The sequence below is a fragment of the Mastigoproctus giganteus genome, chromosome 6 (genome assembly GCF_048544385.1).
Source record: "Mastigoproctus giganteus isolate SK-2022 chromosome 6, ASM4854438v1, whole genome shotgun sequence".
NCBI lineage: Eukaryota > Metazoa > Arthropoda > Arachnida > Uropygi > Thelyphonidae > Mastigoproctus > Mastigoproctus giganteus.
The window spans coordinates 187,669,946-187,685,245 of NC_143580.1; the positions used below are offsets into that span (position 1 = coordinate 187,669,946).

A 15,300-nucleotide genomic window follows, 5' to 3' on the forward strand; every position below is an offset into this window, starting at 1 on the left:
AATGTTATACTATGAAATCATAGACAACTGTGCAATAATTAAAAGTATACGGATTTCATCATTAGTTGTATACAAGTAATGATTTCATCATTACTTGTATTCTTGGAGCTATTAAATTTTAGAGAATTTAAAGAATATCCCAATAATTTTCCTATGAATGCTTTAAAATCTTGTATGAGCAACATACGGTCATTATTTTGATATTATTCACCTTCAGAATTGAATTAACCGCTGTATACTCGATGGAAGAGTTTCCTATTTTAAAAAAAAAAACCATCTATACCAATGAGCTTGTTGCTGCTATGCTAATAATCTGGTTGTAATAATTCCTTTTACTACTTCAATACTGTTGAAAGAACATTTTCTGCGTTGAAGAGAATCAAAACTTTTCAAAGAAATGCAACTGGGGAAATGCTTTTGTCGGGATTAGCTCAAATGTCAATAGAAAAGAATTTGTTCCCCAGGTTATGAAATTCAAAAGATTTTTATGAAAATATCATGGACGAATTTGTCAAGAAATATCGCAGAGTGAAATTTACATATAAATGAGGTATGTAAATATATTTTTATTTAAAAATATTCATTTTTAAAAGCGAATGTATTGTAATCATAAAAAAATTAGCATATGAATTCCTTAAATTGAAAGGACAAACTCAATATGATTACTGTACTATAGCATGACTAACACAAATTCACTGCACGCCACTGCTGTACATATAACAGTGCATATATTTATTTTTCATTTTTATGGGTTTTCTTTTTTTTTTTTTTGTTTATTTATTACAATAGTATTGATTACTGCATTGCAAATATATAGTATTTTAGCCAGGGCCCATTAGGGGAGATGCGGTCCCAGATGTGGTGAGCAAAAAATTGTATTTATATCACCGGGTCTAGAAAATTGTGCTCAACTCTGAGCTAAACTTCCGGAGCTTGGGGAATGTGATTTTAGCTACATTATGGATTAAATTGGCTTTGGGAGGTTAATAATTAACTATTTATAACATTGCTTCTATGGGAAAATGCGTTCAGTTGTTGTAGGGTTTTAGGCGCATCAGCAACATTTCCTTGAATTCTTGAAAAACATTTCAAGAATTCAAGAAATTTTGAGAAATTCAGGAATAAAAAAAGATTTCTCCTATAATTGTATGACGAATTACTGTAGTTGAAAAAAATTTCCTAGGAGGTTTGGAAATTTCCTTGAAGGAAAGAGGAAACGGAGGCAAGTACAGGAACAATAGTGAACAACAAGTCGATCTGGAAATACATTTATACGATTGTTAATAATGATTTAACCACTTGAGAAATAAAATACACTTTCACAAATAACTGTTCAACCTCACTGTGGCAAAATAATTTCAGCAACCAATGGCTCTTTCTGTTCCTCACCCCCACACTTTTGGGCGCGCTTCGCGGCCCCTGTTAAGTAAAGGGCCCGGGGGTAAATTTCCCGGCTACCTCGTCCTAGTGCAGTCACTGTGAAACATTCTGGTGTTCCTTTTAATAATGATAATAACTCTGGTGAATTTTTTCGCTCCTATGTGCAGGAGCGAAAGTCAGTAGGTCGGTAGCTGCATGTGTTAGTAACTTGATTAACTGGGAGGAGAAACAACAGCATATGAAAATTGTTGTTCACAGGTGTTGCAAAAGCATGTCTCACTTTGGGTCTGTACAAATGTATTATAATACTCCAAATTTTTGTAAATTTTAATGCTCAAGGAAGTCGTTTCCTTTAAATAAGAGATTAAAATTAAAAAAAAAAAAAAACCCGAATAAACTCTCAAGAAACAGAAAAATCCAAATGGAATATAATAAATGATTTTTTATTTAAATTTATCATATCATCAGACTGTGCAAAACGGAGGGAAGTGGACGAAAGACGCATGGGCCTGGCACAGGAAAGAACACCAAAACGTTTGTTAAATTGCCGAGAGATGCTTATAATAAAAGGCAAGAAATCCCTTAAATTAACCATGCACCCATACCACCAAGATACAATACGAGAAAGTGATTAATTGTTGGAACAAACTTCCATTTAGTGTTGTGGACGTGGGGAGTTTAAATACATTTAAGGAAGAATTAGACAAATTATTAGGGGGAATGGACAGATGAGGTGGGTATTGATTGTGTTTTTTTTTTATTTTGCTGATGGTAATACTAATATTATATTGCGATCTCATCCATCCCTTACAAACAGGCACAAAAATGAAATGACTTTTCAGAACTAGATACGCGTTCCCAAATCAGTTAAACAGCTCAAGAGCAAACCATAACCGAATTACTATGGACGACAAGTCGAAAATTCAGAACACATCAGAAAGCAAATAATTACGAAATTGATGCAATGTATGTGTGGCCTCCAAACATCCGCAATTTCGCTTATAATTAACAGCGTTGTTTCCGGCTCTTCCTGTAGCAGTTGTGAGGTTGAGAATATACAGGCTTACTGCATTAGCTGCACAGGAAGTGCAGGAGTTTATCTCTAAATAGTTCGTTAATAACGTATCACTGCTAACCATCTGTTTTTTTCTACACACATTTGACAAATATTTCAAAAATTACATGGAGCTAAGCTCATTTAGCTCAGGGAAAAAGCATAAGAAGATATAAATAATACCTTGAACACATTTATCTCTTAAACCAGCGTTTCCCAACCGGGGTCCACATGGACCCCCAGGGGTCCATAGAAGCTTTGAGGGGGTCCACAAGAAAAATAATTGTATTTCGGGGGTCCATAATATGAACTAAAGGGTTCATGATACAATATTATAAATAAAATAATTTGTTAAATAAAAATAATAATAATAAAATAAACTAGTGTCATAGAAAAGTCCAGAAATTTTCAGTTAGAAGATACTCATATCATTAATTATTATAGTATACTCATATTTGTTCGAACCTTCTTTAGTTGACGCAAAAAAAAATTTCTTTCATAGAAAATTCTCGAAGAAGAAAACATTATTTAAGCACCGACTAATCTAGAAAGAATCAGTCAATCAGAGGCAGTCATTTCATTTCATTCTATATCGGCGAAATCTATTGTTTGTGTTATTGAACGTTATTGTTCTAGTGAACTAGATTTCCATTAGTACCTACAAGCATTTCAAACATTAAATATTTTAGGTTAATAATATTATTATTGTTTTCATATTACCCATGGCTCATGCAAAGAAGAAAACAAGACAATATTTGACTAAATATTTGTCGTATGGTTTTATTGAATCACTAGAAAATATCATTAGACTGTGCTGTCTAATGATAGCATGAAGCCAAGTAAACTTTGTCACCATATGGAGACAAGGCACAGCGAAAAGAAAAATAAATCAGTGGAGTATTTCCGAAAACTACGAGACAATTTTCAAGGAAGAAACAAACTGGATCAGATTTTTAGTAAACAAGCAAGCAATAAAGATAGAGGTTTATTAGCATCATATGAAATTAGCAAAATCTGGAAAGCCACATAGCATTTGTAAAACTGTCATCTTGCCTTCGATATCAGTTGTAATTTCAACAACGTTAAACAAAAATGCACGTGAAATTACTGACAACCTTCCTTTGAGCAATAACACAATATCCAGACACATTGATGAAATGTCTGAAGATGTAGAAAATCAACTTATTGCTCAATTACGAGTGAAACAGTTTGCAATGAAACTCGATGAATCAACTTTGATGGGCAATGAAGCACTTTTATTGGCATATGTAAGATATATGGATGATAATCAACTCAGAGAGGAAACGCTTTTTGCAAGATTCCTCAAAACAGATACTAAAGGTGAAACAATATTTAAGGAAGTCCAGTCTTATTTTAGAGAAAAAAATATTCCACTCGAAAATTTAATGGCTTGTGCTACTGATGGCGCTCCTTCCATAGTCGGTAGGTACAGAGGGTTTATCACTCATTTAAAAAATGCATTGCCAAAAGTATTTTGCATGTTGGCGGTGAATCATTGCGTGATTCACCGCCAACATCTGGTGGCGAAGAGATTGAGTGGACGTCTTCATGAAGCCTTAACTCTTGTAATAAAAGCTGTCAACCTCATTAAGGCTAATGCTCTTCAAGATAGTCTCTTTCGCAAAATTTGTGATGAAAATGAAGGATTTGTCCTTCTTGTACTGCATACAGAGGTGCGATGTTGTCTAAAGGCAATTGTCTTCGTCGTCCTTTGGGAAAGTATTGTATCATTTCTAAACGAAAAGGAGATTGGAAAACAGTTGGTTGCCATGAAAACAGACATATTTTACCTCTCAGATGTGTTTAAAAAACTGAATTCTCTTAATAAGCTGCAGCAAGGACATAATTGTGATTTAATATCTAGCAAAGAAGCCATTAATACATTCCTAGGAAAACTCAAATTGTATAGTCTTAATATCTCATGCCGTGCGTTTGACCAGTTTCCAAACCTTGCTTCAGTTAGCAGTGATTTAAAAGATGATGATTGTGTTGTGTATGCTGATCATTTAAAAAAAAAATATGAAGACATGCAAGTTCGGTTCAAGGACCTACTAGAACTGAACATCCCAGATTGGGTGCTAATTCCATTTGAGGTAAATGCTGCTGATGTTGAAATTGATTTACAAGAGGAACTTGTCGAATTGCGGTCTGATGAGACAGTCCGAAGTCTATTCAAAAAAGGAAAGCATGATGTATGGAAGAATAGTGACATTGCATGTAAATATTAGCTTTCTCCCGTATGGGAGAAAGCTAAAATGTGTCATTATTTTCCCATCATCTTATCTTGTGGAATCTGGCTTTAGTCGTGTAACACAGTTGTTAATAAAAAATCGTAATCGACTTGATATAGTAAAAAGAGGTGATCTTCGTCTGACTCTCACAAAATTGGAGCCAGATATTAAAATGCTAATATCAAAATATATATAAATAAATATCTGTTAAACTATGGACCCCAGTACTCCAGGCCCATTTGTCACTATCAAAACACCAGCCACAAGGATCTCATCAGTAGGGCCTATTTAATGGCCTTGGGAATAAATTTATATATGTTGTTTGAAATAGTATTTTTAAAAAAATTTTTTTTACTAATTCTGTCATTACAAGTAAAAATATGTTTCAGTTTTATCAATTAAAATTTTCAAAATTTGTAATTTACATTTTTTATATTATATTGGAATTGTTTAATTATTAGCTTTTACTAACCTACAAATAAATATTTCATTTAGGAATATTACATATGCGTATATGCGTATCCACATACGTAAGGTTAGGACTCAGAGGGTCCACAAGCAAAAAAAGGTTGGGAATCCTTGTCTTAAACGAACCTACTGGTTCACCAGAACGACACTTCCTGTTTTTGAAATAACTTTTCTTTGAAAAGCCCATGGCCTGTTGGACGATTTTTCGTATTTCATAAGAATATTAACCAAGGGAAATATTTATTGCACGTGATAAATTATGTTTCTCAAATAGATATACCAGAAGAGAAGTTACAATATCTCTTTTCGATTCTTAAACTTTAAGCTTCAGGCTGGCTCAACATTTTCAGAATTTTTACCAAGGTAACTAAGGCCAATGTCTACCTCATGTATGGGAGAAGTGCGCACCGACCTAGTCGTGAATACGTTGAGTACAGGGCAGATGAAGTGTTGGTATATCGTTCCTCTTGATGGCTTGTGTCTATAGCGTGTACTGCTCATATACAGGAAACTTTTGAAATGTGGAAGTGTTATTAAAACTTTCTTACAAAGCCGAATTAAAAGAACTCTTGAAGTACACACACACTGGTCAAAAAATACGAACCTTTGTATTACGCAGTCACAAACGGAAGAAATGCAAATAAATGCAAAGAAAACTGTAACGTGGGGTGATGACGTGTTGCCTCGTTGAATACAAAGACTGCATAGGCTGTTCTATTGTAGTAATCTGAAGCAAGAATGGGGAAAACGTGTGATCTGTCAGACTATGAAAGAGGTCTTATCGTGGGTGAACATTTGGCAGGAGCCACAATTCAAGAAACAAAAGACATGACTGGTTTCTCAAAAGCATCCATCTCAAAGATTTTTAATGACTGCAAAGCAAGCGGTTCTTCTACATCTTCCACAGCGCAAATGTGACAGAAAAACAATACTTCAAGAGGGAAGTCGTCGTACTCTAAGGAGGAATGTGCGGGAAAATAGGGCATCCAGGCAGTGGCACGTTATACCTTCATGGGACCCAAGGCAAAATGGAATTTGGGGGCCCCCAAATTCCATTCAAAGAAACAAACGGAAACCATGAGTTTATCTATCTATATATATACACACTGCACTTATCTCCAGGGTGGCGAGACGTTTGCGGAAGACTGGAGAGCTGGCAGCACCGCATGTATGACTGCCAGCTCTATGACGACCTCCGGAACATCCTGATAACAAAATTGACCTACTTACCCAGAGGACAGGAACACCACCTGATAGACACAAGGGAAGGAATATTTGGCATTCTCAGACTTCGCCCAGGAGCTCTTCACAAAGCGAAGGACATTTACTGTTGAGGAACGCTACTGACATACCCCCATAAATGTGACAATTTCACTGGAATGGATATATATGCCCTATGTATGACAATACTACCGGACTTGACATCCATCTGGACCGGACACTAATGGGTGCTCAAAATCACGAACGATTTGATATCGGCAGATGGACAGCACAGTGGGACCTGACACTGATGGACTCGAACTAACGTGACATTGGCCTCATCACAGACCTGGACACCTACCAGGACCAGATGTTAACCAATTGACGATGACACCAGGCGGTTTGCCCCTGGCATGCCACGTGGGCGATTTGCTCCGAGCTCCCTTGCGTGATGCCTTTACTCCTGTTCCCTGGCGGGGGGAGAACACGGTTTTCTTTTCTCCCTGCCTCCCCTTCTTTCCTCCTGGTGGGGCCTGTGCCAGCGTCACTGACCATATTGGGATCGCCTTCTCTATCGTCCCCATATCTTTACCTCTCACCCACCAGTTTCAGTCTCCCTCCACTACTCTACCTATACACTAGCGTACGCCCCACACAAGTTCCAAAATTTAATTACGTCCAAATTACATCGTTTATAATCCTTTTGGCTTTTCCAGTCCTAGCGCTCACCCCCATGCTTTTTTTTTTTTTTAAATAGGCCCTGGCCACTGAAATCTCAGGAAACTAGATGGCAGGGTTTGCCAGAGTAAAATATAGAGCTACTAGGTACCTGGTCTGCCTCCACGAGGCCAAGTGTGGGCAACGGTGGGTCCCAATAGGGGCCCAACGGCTAAATGGCCAGATGAACAACGGTACATAACAATACACACACTTTTAAATCTCTGGCCTTAACAATGAACTGTGACACCCACAATGAAAGCTACTCGGAGATGTGGAAAAACCCATGGTGCCGTTAGACACGAAAACACTTTACACTTAACTATATATATCGGATATCCGCTGTATTTGTTAATATAAAACAAAATAAAAATGAATATGCTAAAAACAAAATAAAATACCTACGATATTTAAGTTAAAATGTTCTTATCGGAAAAGTTCAGCTCTCCGTGTTCTTCTGTCACTCAATATATAATGTTCTTACACTCTTTTAATTATATAAATTTTTTCATTAATAACTAAATTAATTATATAAAATTTTTTTTATGTTTCTCACACTTGTTCATTTAGGTTTCTTATACTCATTAAAATCAAAAACTGCCTAATTATTCCGCTGCCGGTTACATGTTTTTTTGTTTTTTTCTCTCTCGAGTTTTCCGGCAAACAGGCAAATCTGACCACAAGCAATTTAAGTAAAAATATACTGACGTCTTAGTTTCTTTGGCAATTAACACACACAAAAATACACAGGCTGTAGAGAACTCCTCCTTAAAAAAAAGAAGAAAAAAAAAAAAAGAATGGACCAGGCAACGTTGAGAGCCAGTAGGGATTCCGAGAAATGAACACGTCGACTTCTCACTTTTTGTAATTTTAAATTTTATCTGACATTCGAGCCCCTCCCCGGTCCCCAATACGGGTTTCGGCCTTCTGCGGGATCCCTCCCCATGGCTGGATTTAGATATGATAAAGCCCATGTTTAGGGTCTCTTTAGAGGTCCTAAAATATATAAGAGACCCAGATTTTTATCCTGATAAAAATCTGGGTCTCTGGGTGAAGCAACATGCATCCTACCTTTGTCTTACAGCGAACTACATCACCCCCCCCCCCCAATGCCATTAAATATTAATTAGAATCATGTCTGAAAGGTGTGCATCTGTCTAAACCATCTCCTACAATAGAGATATTGAACTCTGTTCGCCAACTCCTAAACTATCTAGAAACTTTCCATCGGATCGATGATGGCCAGTGTGGATTCCGTCAGGGTCGACCCACCGGTGATACACTGGCTTATGTTACCCATCTATGGACAAATTCAATGGCAAAGTTTTGCGAAACTCAAGCAGTCATTCAAAACAGTTAGTTTTGAATTTTTTCCTTTTTTCTGAGAACTCAAGAAAAAAATACGTGGCCACTCGGTCTGCACTCCCGCTTAAGCTTTTCTTTATTTGATACTTACACAATACGTTGTACGCATTCTCATTCCACAGTGATGAATTTAAATAATGCAGTAATAAGTACTAATTTGACATGTCAAATTACAAAAGTATAGTAAATTGTACAAAAATAATTAATAAAACTAATTTAATAGGTATTATATATTTATTATGATGGTAGCAAAAGCATGCTACCATCATATTTCTTATTGCGATTTATTTTCAATATCTGCATCTAGCTTAACTTTTCTTCGATGCACGACGCGCCAATGGCATTAGTAACAAAAAAAATGTTTATCTTAAAATAAATATTGTTGTTTTAAATATATGATTTGTTTATTTGTATTTCTTTTTAACATCCCTGGTTTGTACAGTAATGACGCGAATTCAGAGAGCAAGGGTTAAAATTTTCAATTAAATATCTCTTTTCATAAAATAAAAAATTAAAAAAAAGTACAGAAATCAGTTTAGTTAAAACGCGGTATGGAGAACGACATAATAAACTTACTGTAACTTTTATGATCCAAATTCAATTTCATGATATAAAATAAAACTGAATGTATATTATATGACCAAAAAGTTAAATTAAGCAAAGGAACAGGAGCTGCACCCTAAACTTAATTTAAGCCTAAGGTATAATGAAATTCAAATATAGATAACATTTTAGGGAAATTAACTCCTAAATCCCCTCCCAAAAAAAATTGTATATTCCATACGTATAAACATTAATTATATATAATAAATATGAACATGTAAATGACCTTACCATCCACCTGAATACACCTTTGAGGAATCCATTATCTATAAACAAATAAAGAAATAGAATAAATATATGCATTAATATGCATAATCTTTCCAAAAATAACTTGTTGTACAGGGTGTCCCAAAAGAAGTGAACCCATATTAGATTGAGATATTTCTTTAAATTATAGTGATAAATCTTTTTTTTTTTTTTTTTTTTTTTCAGGTTGTTTCTGCGAAATTAGAGTCTTAATATGAATAGGATGATGGTGGTCCTTGAGGCTGTCACAGACATTCTCTCAGGTATGTCAAGCTGAGCTTGCTACCTGAGAGCCTAAAACGCTGATGGAACTGACAGGCCATAGTTCAGCGAAGTCCAGTGGGTCTGTGACAAAGAAATCATCTGCTTACACTTTCACAATGGTGGGACTGTTAGAACCCTGAGTGTAACCCCCATGTGCAAGTCCTGAAATACGGCACTTAGTATGCTGGACGTGATCACGCAGGTGCTAACCAACGTAAGCAGGGGTCGAGGTGTGGCGTCTACACCACACAGAGGAATTCCGCCCCTCTGTGCTACTAGACAGTACTAGGTGACAGATAACTCTCATCAACTGGTATAATACCACTTTGCTTACTGAAGGCTTGAAGTAGTAGAACCCATGTTCAGCCTCCAGAGCAAAGCTCTGGCAACACCCCCATCTCTTCCATCATGCAGTATGATTGATGCCTTTTGAGGTTATGACGGACATCATGGTGAGATCCAACCTTCCTTACATTTCGAGAGTATAGCTCTAAAGCAATGTTCACAGGCTAGCCGCTAGATAACACGCTGAACCGAACCTACTAGTAACTCGTAACTCTACGAGGCTTTCGGATCAATTAGTGTATAAATAATCTCGCTGCCTCTACTCCGCTAGATAATTACTGGAGGAAGTCCGAGTAGTGTGTATGCGGGGCGCATTGTCGAGGCCACGTTATGTCAAGGATTTGGGTATATTCTTGTCGCGTGTAAGCCATACCTAAAAATTTCATTACTTCATACAGCATGTCCTCTCCACTTTTTCTTACTACTGAATACATGATGAAATGACACACTAATCTTATCTGAACCTTATCTGAGAAAAGATCTAAACCTTCCAAACACTTCCTCGTTCGTTTCACAAATATACGTGGTCTCAACGATGTCCATTTCCACTTAAATTCTGCCAATTCTCAAATACTTTTTCTTGCAGAATCCCAATTATCAGTTGATTCAACCATTGCTCATCTGTTGTCCTAATTATTAGCTGTATAATTCCTTTCGCTTCAAAGGTAGTACTTATGCATATGTCCGCTCTGATATTCTCTGTTAGAAACTTAGTAATTTGGAATCTTCTCTGGCTTAAAATTCCTCTACCACATTCTGTCAAATTCATCTGTTGCCTTTATCGTTCTCCCAACTGCACTAAATCACTTGGAACTCTTTAGCTTCCTCTATTTGAAACTTGACTTTGTAAAGTCCAACTTTCCTAGCAGCGAGGTAATTTTCCTTGGCGATTTTAATGTTCACAACTCTAGCTGGCTTCCGTTTTCTAGTTGCACAGACCCAGCTGGTCTAGATTCTGAGGCTTTTGTAATTACTAATGACCTTGCACAGTTTGTTAATTTACATACCAGAATACCAGACAATCCTAACCACACAGCCAATAGGCTATATCTTTTTCTCAAAAACAAACCTTCTAAGTATACGGTCGAGGTGAGTGGTCTTCTAGGCACCTCAGATCACAACTTAGTAATGGTATCTTCTCCAATGGAGCCTTTCTCTCGTGATCATTCTCAACCTAGTGTGTTGTTTGCTATTACATGCATATTGCTCCATGTATATTGTCTAAAAATTGCGTGTGTTCTGAGGTCGATTTTCTGTTTGTTGGACGAAAACCCCGAGTTTCCGGAGAAAAAGTCATTCTACCCTCGCATGAGACTGACTAACTCAGCCACGTTGTGAAAAAGGGCCATAAAAATTCCTCCCGTCATCGACGGGATTCGAACTCCAATCTTTTCCACCCGGTATGGAGAGGAGGGCGATCCTACAGACTGTGCTACTCACCAGGGCAGTGTATGTGTAACCGTTCATTATTTTAGGGGTGGGGAGATATAAGTTAACGGATGCACAGAGGATGTGGGTGAACCTATCAACATGAAATTTGGCACAAAATTCCTAAGAATAGTCTAAATAAGTTCTGAAATTTTGAAAAGAATTAGCCCCGCTGCTCCAAATTTATCGCAATGTTTTTTAGTGGGAGGATTGAGTGGAGAGAGGGAATTGGGCACAAAATCGCTGCAGGGGCTCACATCTGGTGAGTATGGGCTTGGCACACCCAGGGTCCTGAGCTGGATATCATCATTCTTCTCTTCTTGGTGATTCCCTTCTACTTCTCTCTCTCTCTCTCTCTCTCTCTCTCTCTCTCTGGGTAACTTAATTTTTTTTTTTTTTTTTTAGCTGGTGCAGCATAAGCCTCAGGCTTCCTTGCACTATATGGCTAGTAATAATAATAATAATAATAATAAACGCTAAAAAATTCATTGTGTGTTGATCTCTCTCTTTGGCGGGAGGCGTGTGCGGTATGCACAAAGGGGATGGGGAACGGAGAGAGTTACGGAATCGCAATTGACCTTAAAGGCTTCCCAGTGAACCATGAGCTGAAAATTTGGTTCGAACCGACTACTTTTAGAGTGATGCTCGAATCCGAAATTAATATAAGAGTAGATTTTTATGGGGGGGGTGTACTGAATCTAAACTGATCCTAAAACCTACCCTGATACTAATAAGGTGCGCTGAAAATCTGGTGGAAATATTTTCTTTATGAAGTAATGCTTAAACATTCGAAACATACTTCTCTTTATGCATTCCGTTTATAAAATAACTCGAAATTTTATTTTTAAATCAAACCAACAGAAACATTCCGAATTTCTATCGGTTCAAGTTTAATGAAATGTGGAATGGCTCCACAAATCTTCCTCAAAGACCCAAATATAAAATTTTTTATCACAATCCGTTCGCTAAGAGTCGAGTCGATACATGCAAACGGACATGTATGTATGTGTTTGTTCCCTGTTTATGGCGACCCCAGGCATGTGCCTATCTCCACCTAATGTCTCTGTGAGGGAATAATCTCTGTACAATGCAAACGGACAGAAAGAGGGGCGAACGTGATGAAGACAAGAAGCGCTTTACGCATATGCGAACTAACTTAAAAAAAAAAAAAAAACAATCACCTGCCCTCTCGTTGATCAAATCTCGGTGGCGAAATTGTTGATTGACATCGGGTCTCGGATGGTGCAGCCTCAAAGGCTTATTGTCTACCTTTTTTAAGGTCATCCTTATCTTCAATTACAGTAACGGCACCAAAGTTGTAATGCATTACAGAACCAGAATACCATAAGTGCAGCTTATTTATAAAAAAAAAAAACAAAAAAAAAGAGCAACGCAGTATAAAACATTTCCTTGCTACGTTTGTTCAGTCTTTAAAAAGATTGTGACCGGGTATTTAATTTACTAATTTTCTATTTATTGATAGTATGTAATCATTAAATCGTATTTTATTAGCTTTTTAACGTGTTTATCCAAAAGTTATTGTTTAGTTGAAACAAAGTTACTTTTATAATTTGCCTTAGATGCTAATGCGCCATAAAACCCTAAAACAAACAAACAAACAAACAAACTTTTATAATTTAGTAATGTAAGCTTCATAAATAAAATAAAACAAGCGGTCAGCAACCAAAGATTGCACAGGAGACGATTGCGAGAGTTACTAAGACCTTTCCTTATCCAATTATCTCAGCTATGCCACGAAACTCATAAAAAAGATAGACAGACAGACGTCTATGTTTTTATTTATTCGCAATCTTAACCCCCCCCCCCCCCAAATCCATGTGGTGTATATCCATTCCTGAAAACAATAGAAAGTAGTTCCCTTATACCCAGTCCTCATTTAATGATATACAAAATGACACCAGAATGAATTGTAAGCTTAGGCTTACTAACACAAAAAAAAAAATATATATATACATGTATATATTAATAAATAAAAATAAGATAATAATAATAATATATATTGGTGCATTTAACATCGGAATATAGTCTTACAAATTAGGCTGATTCAGTGAACATATAATTAAAATAGGATTAGAAATAAGCCGTTAGGAAAATGCTTAAGGGCGAGATAAAATTCTTAGGAGGGTGAACTTCGACCTACTGAAGAGGGTCAGGTTAAATTTCCCCGGAACGGGCCGAACCAGGAGAATAAAATACGGAGAAACGGAGAAGGTCAAGGACAGGGGAACTAATCAGGGATTACACTAAGGTAAGGGATGGGGGGGAGAGAATTTAGGACGAAAGGATATATAAGTAGTTGTTGGTCGGTTTAGAGGTAGTTGTTGGTCGTTTGAAGTAGTTGTTGGTTGTTTTAGGGAGGATGGGTAGTTTCAAGCGAGTAGGTAGTTTTAAAGTGAGTGGGCAGTTTTAGTATGAGTAGACCGTATTAGAGTAGAGTTGGTCGGGGATATTTTGGTACAGAACAAAGAAATCAGATGTGGAGACCATTAAGGAAAGTTGCCTGAAGATCAAGAAGCTGGCCCAACTTGGAGAGTGGGAAAAGTTATTGTAAGAACTGCTGAGTATTATTATTCCTAGTCAAGAATATAGTCCTGGAAAAAGGAGAAAGGCATTCTGTAATCCTAACTGTGATTAATTTGATTAACCTAGGAAGTGGCAGGATAAACAAATTGGATGTTTTTAAAGGAACTGTATATAAATCAACAATGAGATATAGTAAGGACTTGTTGTAACTGTCCATCCCAGTGGAGGTCGCCTGTATTAAAAATTTAGTGAACAATTTGTATGTACATAAGTCAGTTTCCTAGAATTAAACATGTTTCAATTTTCATGTGTTTTGTCAGTTGTCTCACTCAAATTATAGCGAAAAACCCAATTTCCCTGGACTTGTTTATGCAGTCAGAGGATTAAGGATAAATTATAGTTACCTGATAAAATTAAAAGTAGGTGGAGAAATTTGTATATATATAAGTAAACTAATTATTTATGTATAGAGACGCAGAAGAAAAAGTGTACGCCTACAGAATCCATATACTCATTTCATGAAAAAGTGTGTAAAGAAAATATGGCATACGTAAAAAGATACATTTCATTTTTTATTATTATTATTTTTAATCCAATCATTCTTTATTTGGTTTTACTGAAAGCAGACTCTTCAGCTAGTTACGATGATTACATTAATCATTCCAACTATGCCATTCAAATCTAAAACTATAATCATTAGTCAGTTAGACAGAAAATTTATGTTTCCCGGTTGAAGTTTTCTACTGCAGCATATTTAGGAAATGAAACTAGTCCATTTGTGTGCCATGGATGCAACAGAAATTAACAGGTACAGTCTGAAATGAGCAAAAAACTTGAAACAGGAGTGTATATCCAATGAACCAGTCATATCCAGGTGTCATCGTAAGTGGGGGCATGACGACCAGACTTTTGTGGTTTTTTTTTTTTTTTTTAGATAGACATAGGAACACTTATAAGCATGGTTAAGGGGGGCATATTCCCGCTCCCCTGAATACGCCCCTGCAATGAACGGAAGGCGTTCAAGAATATGCAGTCAGGGTCGGTTCTAGGCGTGGACAAAACGGGTATACAGACTACAATGCCAGGCTTGCGCATGGGTTCTGCACTTGATCATGAAAAATCCTAACTCCAGTTCTGTATCCAGTGCATGTTCTTAAATGGTAATGAAATTGGCAGAGGCGGATTTAACGGCGGGCGCACCGGGCGCGCGCCCTGGGCCCCGACTTCTGAAGAGCCCACTCAAAACCCCAACAAATTAGTTGAATATATTAGTTCAACTAATAGTTGAACTAATATGTTCAACTATTAGTTCAAAACTTTGTGATTATTATTATGCTATTATTAATTATATTATATTCAAATTTTATTGGAAATAAAACATTAATAGTACATAATATTTTTTATTTATTTAAAAAAATGGTTAACATGTATTTT

The 15,300-nt window shown here is 36.6% G+C and overlaps 1 protein-coding gene across 2 annotated transcripts in view; it reads right to left on the reverse strand.

Moving 5' to 3' along the window:
- Window positions 1–15,300, reverse strand: part of LOC150084818 (uncharacterized) — a 139,170-nt gene that overhangs the window by 112,836 nt on the left and 11,034 nt on the right. For both annotated transcript variants that reach the window (XR_016547116.1, XM_090376624.1), the window contains exon 3: window positions 9,271–9,305. Coding sequence is in view for 1 of the 2 variants with exons in the window: in XM_090376624.1 (XP_090232750.1) it covers window positions 9,271–9,305 (35 nt within the window). In the remaining variant the exon portion in view is untranslated. The remainder of the gene's footprint in view (window positions 1–9,270; window positions 9,306–15,300) is intronic.